General features: G+C 53.0%; 1 protein-coding gene and 1 non-coding gene across 3 annotated transcripts in view; both read right to left on the reverse strand.

The window, feature by feature from the left end:
- Positions 1-5,029, reverse strand: part of fbxl5 (F-box and leucine-rich repeat protein 5) — a 92,277-nt gene extending 87,248 nt beyond the window's left edge. The window contains exons 1-3 of one of the 2 annotated variants that reach the window (XM_041179655.1): positions 4,879-5,029; positions 2,316-2,552; positions 586-681 (exon numbers count right to left, since the gene is read on the reverse strand). In XM_041179655.1, coding sequence (XP_041035589.1) covers positions 586-681; positions 2,316-2,552; positions 4,879-4,992 — 447 coding nt within the window. In that variant the 5' untranslated portion in view covers positions 4,993-5,029. Of the gene's footprint in view, positions 1-585; positions 685-2,315; positions 2,553-4,878 lie in introns of both variants that reach the window. The other variant, XM_041179654.1, reaches the window with a different exon arrangement.
- Positions 5,030-12,266: 7,237 nt separating this feature from the next.
- trnae-uuc lies at positions 12,267-12,338 on the reverse strand. The gene has a single exon. It is a non-coding gene; the product is annotated as a tRNA-Glu (tRNA).
- Between the last annotated feature and the right edge of the window lie 139 nt (positions 12,339-12,477).

Here is a 12,477-nt window from a genome sequence, read left to right on the forward strand (position 1 = left end):
GGAGGGAGGGAGGGGGAGAGAGAGGGAGGGAGGGGGAGAGAGAGAGAGGGAGGGGGAGAGAGAGGGAGCGAGGGGGAGAGAGAGGGAGGGAGGGGGAGAGAGAGGGAGGGAGGGGGAGAGAGAGGGAGGGAGGGGGAGAGAGAGGGAGGGAGGGGGAGAGAGGGAGAGAGGGGGGCAGAGAGGGGAGGGAGAGGGAGGGAGGGAGGGGGGAGAGGGAGGGGGGGAGGAGGGAGGGAGGAGGGAGGGAGGAAGGAGGGAGGGAGGGGAAGGAGAGAGAGGGGGGGAGAGGGAGGGGGGAGGGAGGAAGGAGGGGGGGAGGGAGGGGGTGGGAGGGGGGGAGGGAGGGGGGAGGGAGGGGGAGGGGGGAGGGAGAGGGAGAGAGCGGGGGGAGAGAGAGATGGGCGGGTAGAGAGAGAGAGGGGGAAAGGAGAGAGAAGTGTTTTAATTCACATAGTGGGATGTTCACTGCAAATGGAGGGGAGGCAGGGAGATGGGAGGCAGGCGGAGGGGAGGCAGAGTGGTTGGTGTGCGGTGGGGGGAGTGGGGAGGGGGGGAGATGTTGGTGAACGACAGTCATTGCCCTACCTCCTCCTCCTCCTTCATGTGCGGGATGAAGTCTTTGGTGAAAGCATCAAGTCGCTCCTTCAGTTGCCGGCTGTAGTTCAGCTGCTCGTATTCATTCTGCTGGAGGGAAAGAGAGAGATCGCAGCCGAGAGATAGAAAACAAGCATTCCTCACCCCCCCGGAGGGTGGGTGTCAGAGACATACACTAGAGAAGGGACAGAAGGACAGATACCCCAGCCACAGACAGCCCTAGTGATTTTGTGGGCGTGGGCTGGAAGCAATGGGGTACGAGAGATTTTTAATTCATTTATGGGGTGTGGAATTCACTGGCCAGGCCCAGCATTTATTGCCCATCCCTAATTGCCCCTTTGAGAAGGTGGGGGTGAGCCGCCTTCTTGAGCCGCTGCAGTCCCCGTGTGGTGTAGGTACACCCACCGCGCTGTTAGGGAGTTCCAGGATTTTGTCCCGTGTGGTGTAGGTACACCCACCGTGCTGTTAGGGAGTTCCAGGATTTTGTCCCGTGTGGTGTAGGTACACCCACCGTGCTGTTAGGGGAGGGAGTTCCAGGATTTTGTCCCGTGTGGTGTATGTACACCCACCGTGCTGTTAGGGGAGGGAGTTCCAGGATTTTGACCCAGCGACAGTGAAGGAACGGCCAATATGTTTCCGAGTCGGGATGGTGAGGGGCTCGGAGGGGAACTTGCAGGTGGTGGTGTTCCCCATGTGTCTGCTGCCCTTGTCCTTCTAGGTGGTAGAGGTGGTTTGGGCGGCGCAGTTGAAGGAGCCTTGGCGAGTTGCTGCAGTGCATCTTGTAGATGGTACACACGCTGCTGCCCCTGTGCGTCAGTGGTGGAGGGAGTGAATGTTTGTGGATGGGGAGCCCATCAAGCGGGGCTGCTTTGTCCTGGACGGTGTCGAGCTTCTTGAGTGCTGTGGGAGCTGCACTCATCCAGGCAAGTGGGGAGTATCCCATCACACTCCTGACTTGTGCCTTGTAGATGGTGGACCGGCTTTGGGGAGTCAGGAGGTGAGTTACTCTCCGCAGGATTCCCAGCCTCTGACCTGCTCTTGTAGCCACAGTATTTATATGGCTGGTCCTTCTGTTTCTGGTCAATGGTAACCCCCAGGATGTTGATAGTAGGGGATTCAGTGATGGTAATGTCATTGAATGTCAAGGGGTGATGGTTAGATTCTCTCTTGTTGGAGATGGTCATTGCCTAGCACTTGTGTGGCGCAAATATTATTTGCCACTTGTCAGCCCCGAGCCTGGATATCGTCCAGGTCTTGCTGCATTTGGACATGGACTGCTTCAGTATCTGAGGAGTCGCGAATGGTGCTGAACATTGTGCAATCATCAGCGAACATCCCCACTTCTGACCTTATGATGGGAGGAAGGTCATTGATGAAGCAGCTGAAGATGGTTGGGCCGAGGACACTACCCTGAGGAACTCCTGCAGTGATGTCCTGGAGCTGAGATGACTGACCCCCCAACAACCACAACCATCTTCCTTTGTGCTCGATCTGACCCCAACCAGCGGTGTATTTACCCCCTGATTCCCACTGACTCCAGTTTTGATGCCACACTCGGTCAAATGCTGCCTCGATGTCAAGGGCAGTCACTTCCACCTCACCTCGGGAGGCAGGGGGAGCGTTTTGAGAGGGGGGGAGCAGAGTCACTTATGCAGAGGAAATACGCATGTGGAATGGGCAAGTGAAGGGGAAAGAATCGCCTCTCGCTCCCTAACTCTTACCTTGAAGTTCTTGAGGCCCTTCTCGAAGAGGCTGAGCATGTCGGACAGCTTGTTGTCCGAGTGGACGTTGGAGACAGAGCTGTTGCACACAGACAGGGCCCGGAGCCGGTGCTGCAGCTCGTCCATGATGTACTCGTTCTCGATCTGCTCATGCGACTTGAACTCGGTGAAGGTGGCGTAGAGAGAGGTCAGCAACGACTGGAAGTCCCGGCTGTTCGAGAAGTTGGTGTTTGAGAGCTGCCGGGGGTTGGGGGTAGAGAGAAAGAGAGAGAGGGGGGAAACTTAGTCCCTCAGTGATGAGACGAGGAGGCGACAGGAGATGGGAGTGAAGGGGTCTCAAAGCGCTGTGCGGTAGTAAAGAAGGATTTGTGCCCAGGAGGGAAACGTGCAGGGAGGATATTATGGAACTATATTGTCGGTATAAAATCAACAGGGCTTCGTAATTACTCACCTAATCGATAACGAGGGTCCTTCAATCAAAGCACTTTGAGAAGTCATTTTAAAAGACATTTCTACCTCCCCCTGCCCACCCCCCCCACCCCCCAATCAATCAAAGTGCTACGCAGCGGCTTCACTGTTAGACAGATAATTGCTCGGAAATTTCCGCAGGGCTGTCGGGGACCAGGGTGTTGAACCCGGGTGCCCCGTCTGCCCTCTCAGGTAACAGATCCTGCGACGGGAGGGGTGGGGGTTCGAGGGTGTCCTCGGGGAGAGGGTGGGCCGGGAAGAGGGGGGGTGCAGTGGAGGGTCTCCTTGGGGAGGTGAGGGAGTGGAGTGAAGGGTGTCTGGAGGGGGGGGGTGTGCAATTCATGGTGTCCTCAAGGGGTGGGGCAGGAAGGGTGAAGTGGAGGGTCTCCTCGGGGCTGGGCTGGGGAGGGGGTATCGAGGTGGGGTGAGTATCAGGATAACTGGGCGGGGCAGGGGGGAGGGGGTTTGCAGTAGAGGGTGTGCTCGGGGGTGGGGAGGGAGGAGCAGGGCAGCAGCGGGTGGAGTGGAGGGTATCCTCAAGCTGGTGAGAGGGTAACGTCTCAACCAGAAGACCTGACAATGGGGTGGGGTGGGGTGGGGTGGGGTGGGGAGGGGAGGGGAGGGGATGGGGGGAGGGGAGGGGAGGGGAGGGGTGGTCGTTGGGTGTGAATTTGGGGGAGGGGGTGGCCTCGAAACCCCCACGACCTTCCGAGCAATGTCGGGGGCAGTTGGGGCCGTAGACGGACAGACAGGGCCCGGCGGTGCTGGACCTGCTCAGAGAGTAACAGTGACAGGGTGAAAGTTGGTCTCCTTAGCCCAGTGACCAACATGGCCCCCGCTGAGATAAAAGCAAAGAAACTGCGGATGCTGGAAATCCAAAACAAAAGCAGAAATACCTGAAAAAACTCAGCAGGTCTGGCAGCATCAGCGGAGAAAGGCACAGTTGACGTTTCGAGTCCTCATGATCCTTCAACAGAACTAAGTAAAAATAGGAAAGGGGTGAAATATAAGCTGGTTTAAGGTGGGGGGGGGTGGGGTTGGGATAAGAAGCCAGTGATAGGTGGAGATAACTAAAAGATGTCACAGACAAAAGGACAAAGAGGTGTTGAAGGTGGTGATATTATCGAAAGGAATGTGCTCATGAAGGGTAGAGAGCAGGACGAGCAAGGTACAGATAGACGGGGTGGGGGTAGGGGTGAGGTGGGGTGGCGTGAAGGGATCGAAATAGGCTAAAACAATGGATGGAAATACATTTAAAAACAATGGAAATAGGTGGGAAAAGAATAACCTATATAAATTATTGGAATAAAAACAAAAAGGAGGAGAAAATCGCAAAGGGGGTGGGGATGGAGGAGATGGTTCATGATCTGAAATTGTTGAACTCAACAGGACTGAATATTGAGTTCACCCCACCCCACCCCGTCTCTCTGTACCTTGCTCGTCCTGCTTTCTACCCTTAATTAGCACATTCCTTTAGATAATATCACCACCTTCAACACCTCTTTGTCCTTTTGTCTGTGACGTCTTCTGGTTATCTCCACCCATCACTGGCCCTCCATCCAGCTCTACTTGTCCCACCCCCCCCTTAAACCAGCTTATATTTCACCCCTTTCCTATCTTTACTTAGCTCTGTTGAAGGGTCATGAGGATTCGAAACGTCAATTGTGCTCCTCTGCACCGAAGCTGCCAGACCTGCTGAGTTTTTCCAGGTATTTCTGTTTCTGTTTTGGCCCCCACTGAGAGTTGGCCAACCCCGCGTTGCTTGCTGGGAGTTGTAGTTCCACCGTCACTAGGGAGGGAAGTGGAACTACAACTCCCGGTGGGCGCCTCGGCGGCGCATGCGCGGTACGTCAGCAGCGTCCGGGAAACGCATGCGCGTTGCGGCTCCTCCTGCATCCCGCCGGCGCATGCGCACTCCCGCCGACCGAGGCCCTCACGGCTTCCCTCCCAACCACCACCTCCACCCTCCCCCTTTCCCGGAGCTAATCGATGCCCCGCTTAGGCCTCAGGCTCTCGGTTCACGCATGAAACCTTGACTTCCCTTCTCTCCCTTCCCGCCCGAGAGGGTCTTCGCACCCCTCCGCCCAGTAACAACCTTCTCGGAGTAAAGGTTCACCAGCTTCTTCATGCGCCAGTGCGGCGCCGAGAACACGTCCACCTCCTCCGGGAACGGCGCCATCTTTGCCCGGGACCATCCGGGGAGGACCATCCGCAGCCCCACCAGGCGACCGGGAGGGGCAACTGCGTCTCCCTGAATTGGGAGGACCTACCGCAGCGCCACCAGGCGGCCTGGAGGAGCATCTACGGCCTTGACGGGGAGACCTTGTCGCAGCGCCTCCAGCTGGCTGGGGGGAGCCACTGTGTCTCCCTGACTTGGGAGGACCTTCTGCAGCGCCACTGGCCGGCCTGGAGGAACAACTGCCGCTCCTTGACTGCGAGGCCTGGCCGCATCGCCACCAGGCGGACAGGAGGTGCAACTGCGGCTGCTAATTGGGAGGACAGCTCACAGCGCCTTCTGGAGGGGCATTTAGCGATGGGCAATAAATGTTGACCTAGCCAGTGACACCCACATCTCATAAATGAGGAGCAGCATTTTGACTCTTCGACTGGGAGGAGACGGGCCGCAACCCCACCAGGTGACCCGGAGGAGAGACAAGTAGTCTTGGTGGTTCTGGACACTTGAGTTCCCTATCTTGGCCTGGTTGCCCTCCTCTCAAAGGATAACAGGAGTCGTCGCATTCAAAAAAAATTCTCACATATGCACTTGAAGCGCCGTAAGCTGCAGGGATTACAAAGCAAGAGCTAGAACGGGGGATTAGGCTGGATGTCTCTATCCCAGCACTGCCAATGGGCCAGATGGACTCTTTTTTTATTCATTTACATGATGAGGGCATTACTAGCTAGACCAGCATTTATTGCCCATCCCTAATTACCCCCTTGAGAAGGTGGTGGGTGAGCTGCTTTCTTGAGCCGCTGCAGCTCATGTGGTGTAGGTACACCCACCATGCTGTTAGAGAGGGAGTTCCAGGGTTTTGACCCAGCGACAGTGAAGGAACGGCCGATATATTTCCAAGTCAGGATGATGTGTGTGGCTCGGAGGGGAACTTGCAGGTGGTGGTGTTCCCCATGCGGCTGCTGCCCTTGTCCTTCTAGGTGATAGAGGTGGTGGGTTTGGGCGGCGCTGTCGAAGGAGCCTTGGCGAGTTGCTGCAGTGCATCTTGTAGATGGTACACACACTGCTGCCCTTGTCCTTCTAGGTGGTAGAGGTGGTGGGTTTGGGCGGCGCTGTCGAAGGAGCCTTGGCGAGTTGCTGCAGTGCATCTTGTAGATGGTACACACACTGCTGCCCCTGTGTGTCAGTGGTGGAGGGAGTGAATGTTTGCGGATGGGGTGCCCATCAAGCGGGGCTGCTTTGTCCTGGATGGTGTTGAGCTTCTTGAGTGTTGTGGGAGCTGCACTCATCCAAGCAAGTGGGGAGTATCCCATCACACTCCTGACTTGTGCCTTGTAGATGGTGGACAGGCTTTGGGGACTCAGGAGGTGAGTTACTCTCCGCAGGATTCCCAGCCTCTGACCTACTTTTTGCAATGTATTGTAATTATTTGAATACTGAAGTAAATTATGTAATCCTTTTGTTGTTTTATACTTTATTTTTATCTTAAGGATCGTCTACAGTCACGATGGTGTGACTTGTGCGTGTGCTGGATACGAAAGTCCAATTCCACTGGCTGAACAAACAGATACTGATAAAAGCAAAATACTGCAGATACTGGAAATCTGAAACAAAAACAGAAAATGTTTGGAAAAACTCAGCATCGGCGGAGAGAAAAAAAACCCAAAGTTAACGTTTCGAGTCCATATGACTCTTCTTCAGAGCTAAGGAGAAGTAAAAATGTGCTGAAATTTGTACTGTTTAAGGGGTGGGTTCGGGGTGGGGGCTAGTGGAGCAGGTGAAGCTAGATTGAAGGCCAGGGATAGGTGGGGGCAAAGGAGAGATTGTCATGGACAGAAGGACAAAGGGGTGTTAATGCTAGTGGTACTGGCTAGAGGAGGTACTGATGGTAGCATTAAGGTCAGAAAGCAGAATGTGATAATAGCCGGACAAGGGTAAGTACTCTGGAAAGAACGACATGAACAAGTGACTGATGGCCCTTGTGGGGGGGAGGGGGATTGGGGGAGAAAAGATTGAAAATAGGATAAGAGGTGGGGATAAAACATTGATAAGACCATAAGACATAGGAGCCGAAATTAGGCCATTCGGCCCATCGAGTCTGCTCTGCCATTCAATCATGGCTGATAAGTTTCTCAACCCCATTCTCCCGCCTTCTCCCCGTAACCTTTGACCCCCTTACCAATCAAGGAACTATCTATCTCGCTCTTAAATACACTCAATGACCTGGCCTCCACAGCCTTCTGTGGCAATGAATTCCATGGATTCACCACTCTCTGGCTAAAGAAGTTTCTCCTCATCTCTGTTCTAAAAGGTCTTTCCTTTACCAACACTCCCAGGACATGTACAGCACGGGGTTAGATACAGAGTAAAGCTCCCTCTACACTGTCCTCATCAAACACTCCCAGGACAGGTACAGCACAGGGTTAGATACAGAGTAAAGGTCCCTCTACACTGTCCCCAACAAACACTCCCAGGACAGGTACAGCACGGGGTTAGATACAGAGTAAATCTCCCTCTACACTGTCCCCATCAAACACTCCCAGGACAGGTACAGCACGGGGTTAGATACAGAGTAAAGCTACCTCTACACCGTCCCCATCAAACACTCCCAGGACAGGTACAGCACGGGGTTAGATACAGAGTAAAGCTCCCTCTACACCGTCCTCATGGGGTGAGGGGTAGGGGGGTGAGGGGGGGGGACTGGTGGTGGGTGAGCCGCCTTCTTGAGCCGCTGCAGTCCCCGTGTGGTGTAGGTACACCCACCGTGCTGTTAGGGAGGGAGTTCCAGGATTTTGTCCCGTGTGGTGTAGGTACACCCACGGCGCTGTTAGAGAGGGAGTTCCAGGATTTGGGACCCAGTGACGGTGAAAGAACGGCCGATATATTTCCAAGTCAGGATGGTGAGGGGCTCGGAGGGGAACTTGCAGGTGGTGGTGCTCCCCATGCACCTAAGTGGTAGAGGTGGGTTGAGGGGTGGGGTGGTGTGAGGGGTGGGAGGGGGTGAGGGGTGGGGTGAAGGGGGTTGGGGAGGGGTGTGGGTGAGGGTGGTGGGGTGTGGGGGTGAGGAGGTGGAGGAAACCGCTTTGCCGCGCCCCCACCAACAACAACGGCTGACCTGAGACCCGCCTGCGCTCCTCGCGCGCCTCTCCCCAAAACTCGCGGCTCCCAAAGCGACTCACCGCCAAAGAATGAGCTCCTCCGATCTCTGGGTGAGGGAGAGCCGCACTGTGGGAGTGTCAGTGCTGAGGGAGCGCCGCACTGTCGGAGGGTCAGAGGGTCAGTGCTGAGGGAGCGCCGCACTGTGGGAGGGTCGGTGCTGAGGGAGTGCCGCACTGTCGGAGGGTCGGTGCTGAGGGAGTGCCGCACTGTCGGAGGGTCAGTGCTGAGGGAGAGCCGCACTGTGGGAGGGTCAGTGCTGAGGGAGCGCCGCACTGTCGGAGGGTCGGTGCTGAGGGAGTGCCGCACTGTCATGGAGGGCCGGTGGTGACGTGGTGAGGCCAGCGGCCCACTGGCGCACAGCATGATCCCACGGAACAGCCAAGGCCGATGGCCGACCCAGGTCATCTGGTGCGTCGGTGTGGGTTGAGGGAGAAGCACTGGGCCCCAGTGCACCCGGGGAGACGTCTTTCCCAATCCCCACCTCCCGACTTCCCCTTGCCCTTCTTCCAATAGAGGCCGTGCGATTATTTGCGCCCACCTGTGAGGGCCAGCAGGGGCCTCAGTTTGACCTCTCATCTGAAAAACTGACCCTCCGCCAGCGCAGTGCTCCTCAGCACTGACCCTCTGACAGTGCGGCGCTCCCTCAGCACTGACCCTCCGACAGTGCAGCGCTCCCTCAGTACTGACCCTCCGACAGTGCGGCGCTCCCTCAGCACTGACCCTCCGACAGTGCGGCGCTCCCTCAGCACTGACCCTCCGCCACCGACGCACAGGGGCAGCAGTGTGTGTACCATCTACAAGATGCACTGCAGCAAATCGCCAAGGCTCCTTCGACAGCGCCGCCCAAACCCACCACCTCTACCACCTAGAAGGACAAGGGCAGCAGACACATGAGGAACACCACCACCTGTAAGTTCCCCTCCGAGCCACTCACCATCCCGACTTGGAAATATATCGGCCGTTCCTTCACTGTCGCTGGGTCAAAATCCTGAAACTCCCTCCCTAACAGCACAGTGGGTGTACCTACACCACACAGGACGAAATCCTGGAACTCCCTCCCTAACAGCACGGTGGGTGTACCTACACCACGCGGGACAAGATCCTGGAACTCCCTCCCTAACAGCACGGTGGGTGTACCTACACCACACGGACTGCAGTGGCTCAAGAAGGTGGCTCACCCACCACCTTCTCAAGGGGACAATTAGGGAAGGGCAACAAATGCTGGACTAGCCAGCGACCCCCACATCCTGTGAACGAATAAAAAAAAAATTACAGAATAAAGTGATAAGTCTACAGCATTCTGTGTTTTGCATCAATGTGCAATGTGTATATCACCTGGAGTATTGTGTGCAGTTTCATTCTCCTTACCTAAGGAAGGATGTACTTGCCATAGAATGAGCGCAGCCAAGGTTCATGCGAACATATGAGCACACGAAATAGGAGCAGAAGTAGGCCATTCGGCCCCTCGAGCCTTCTCTGCTATTCAATAAGATCATGGCTGATTTTCTTGTGTTTCGGGTTCCACATTCCTCCCTAACCCTGATAACCTTTGATTCCCTTGCCTAGAATCTATCTCCCTCGGCCCTAAAAATGTTCAGTGACCCCGCCTTCTGAGAGTTCCAAAGCCTCACAACCCTTTGAGGGAAAAAAATTCTCCTCATCTCTGTCCTAAAAGGGCGACCCTTAATTTTAAAACACTTCCCCCTAGTTCTGGACTCACCCACAAGAGGAAACTTCCTCTCCACATCCACCTTGTCTAGGCCGTTCAAGATCTTATACACTTCAATCAAATCACCCCCTCAATCTTCCAAGCTCCACTAGAAACAAGCCCAGTCTGTCCAACCTTTCCTCACCAAACTAATCCCTGGGATGGAAGGATTGTACAATGAGGAAAGATTCAATAGACTGGGCTTTCATTCTCTGGAGGTTAGAAGAATGAGAGGTTTTCAGGGCGTGACAGGGTAAATATGGATAGGATGTTTCCCTTTGGCTGGTGGGGGTGTCTAGAACCAGTGGGCACAGTCTCAGAGTAAGGAGCAGGCCCATTTAGCTCTGAGATGAGGTGGGATTTTACTTCACTCAGAGGGAGGTGGGTGAATCTTTGGAATTCTCTACCCCAGAGGGCTCAGACATTGAGTATGTTCAAGGCCGGGATGGATAGATTTCCAGACGGTAAAGGTACCAAGGGATATGGGGGTTGTGTGGGAAGATGGTATATTGAAGGAGAAGATCAGTCATAATGTCAGTGCATGATAGAGAGGGCTCGAAGGGCTGAATGACCTTCTCCTGCTCCTATTTCTTACATTTGTACATGTTTTTTCTCTTACATTTGTCACGACCCGCTGGGGACAGTGTGATGTAATATTAAGCCCCACTGTTCCCCGAGCCACAAGAAATGTGAAAAAGATTGGCCAAACCAAACTTTTGCCTCTTGACAGGGGCTTTCAGAGAGAGAGAGCAGGTTATAGAGATATGAGGTGAAAAAGCCAGCTGGCTTTTATTGTAGAATTACTGGAATCTTCCAAACTCAGGAGAGAGGGGTTTTAAGTCTTGTCCATTTCAGGCTAGGAGCTATTCTACTGCACTGCTTCTCACACAACACCTGGTCACCTGGTCAGGAACCAATTAAAACATTATTGACAGGCAGCTCCCTTGGTCCAGGACTCCTTTCCAGCACCATCCTGTCTTTCATGGCACACTCCATTCCAGGACTGCAACATTGTATATATCTCCCACCCTGTTCCAGTGGGCATGTCTTTCAAACTGCAGCCATTGTAATTTTAATCCGCAATCCAGCAGAAAATAAAAAGGTGCGTTCTTTACAGATTGCAATCACAAGCCCTTCCTCATCTGTCTTATGGGTCTGTATATGGGATTTTAAGATTCCACATGTCATAAGTTACCTTCCCAGGTCTCTAACTATGGTCCAGGTTCCTGAGACAGACAGCAAATTTTAAAAGATTTAAAATTTAAAAAGTGCAAAGTCACATTGAAGTCTGAGAGGTGAAAATTTCTCTTGAGGTTGGGGTGGTGGGGAAATGCAAAGGAGTTTTTCTCTTAAGTATCTTTATTTGGAGGGAAAAGATACAATTCCTCTTTAAGTCCAAAACAAAAAGTTTGAGATTGCAATTATTAGGTAGAATAGAATCGTGGAGCTGGTCCAGCACAGAAGAAAGCCATTCAGCCCATTGTGACAGTGGACTCCCAAGGAGCAGTTCACATACCGCCACTCCCCCATCCTCTCTCCACATCCCCGTAACAAACCTCCTTTTCAGGTATTTTGCAGCACAAAAGGAGGCCACTCTGCCCATCGTGCCTGTGCCAGCCAAAAATAAACGAGACACCCAGCCTAATCCCATTTTCCAGCGGGCTGGTCCAAACAAAGTCTGAGATTGCAATTATTAAGTTGTGCATTGCGCCCTGTCCAACTCCACAGCAACTTGTGGGACAAACATTCCCTGGTTCATTCCCCCATGACTAAACAGAGTCAGCCTGCCTGGTTTGAATTGGAACGAAAGCTTGGCAGTTAACTGTACCCTAGTGCTCTCTGTATGGTAACATCTCAACCAATCAGAGTCCAACCAATCAGCACTCTCTTCTTATGCAGTGTAAATCATTCCCTTTGAAATCTGGTATTCTTGCAATCCTGCCCCGATGAGTGTAAGGCAAAACGTTTCTACAGCTTATCTTTTTTTCAGCAATACTCAAGTTCCCTACTACCAAGTGACTAATAATTAAACAGATGCGCTAGTCCAAAATAAATGAGATTGTAATTATTAAATTGGTGTACTCATTGTAAAAAGGTTGAGGTTGTAATTATTAATTTGGTGAACTAATTGCAAAAAAAATTGGGATTGCAATGATTAAGTTGAGGCACGAATTGCAAAAAGAATTTGAGATTGCAATCATTGGTGCACTCATTGTAAAAAGGTTGAGGTTGTAATTATTAATTTGGTGAAATGATTGCGAAAAAAATTGAGATTGCAATTGTTAAATTGCACTAAATATGAGATTGCAATTGTTAAATTGGTGCACTTATTGTAAAAAGGCTGAGGTTGTAATTATTAATTTGGTGAAATGATTGGAAAAAAAATTGAGATTGCAATTGTTAAATTGGTGCACTCACTAATTGCAGGAAAATAAAAAGTTAATTCCCATACCGGGAGTCGAACCCGGGCCGCCTGGGTGAAAACCAGGAATCCTAACCGCTAGACCATATGGGAAGTTAAAATATAACGCACGCAGCCGCTAGATGAGGCTATGTCGCGGCCTAGTTAGGAAAGCCTACTGCCTACAAGGCTTCGCGCTGTCATGGCGACGCCGTCAGGACCTTTCGGAAACCCCTGCATTCGACCTACCATT

The sequence above is a fragment of the Carcharodon carcharias genome, chromosome 35 (assembly GCF_017639515.1).
Source record: "Carcharodon carcharias isolate sCarCar2 chromosome 35, sCarCar2.pri, whole genome shotgun sequence".
NCBI lineage: Eukaryota > Metazoa > Chordata > Chondrichthyes > Lamniformes > Lamnidae > Carcharodon > Carcharodon carcharias.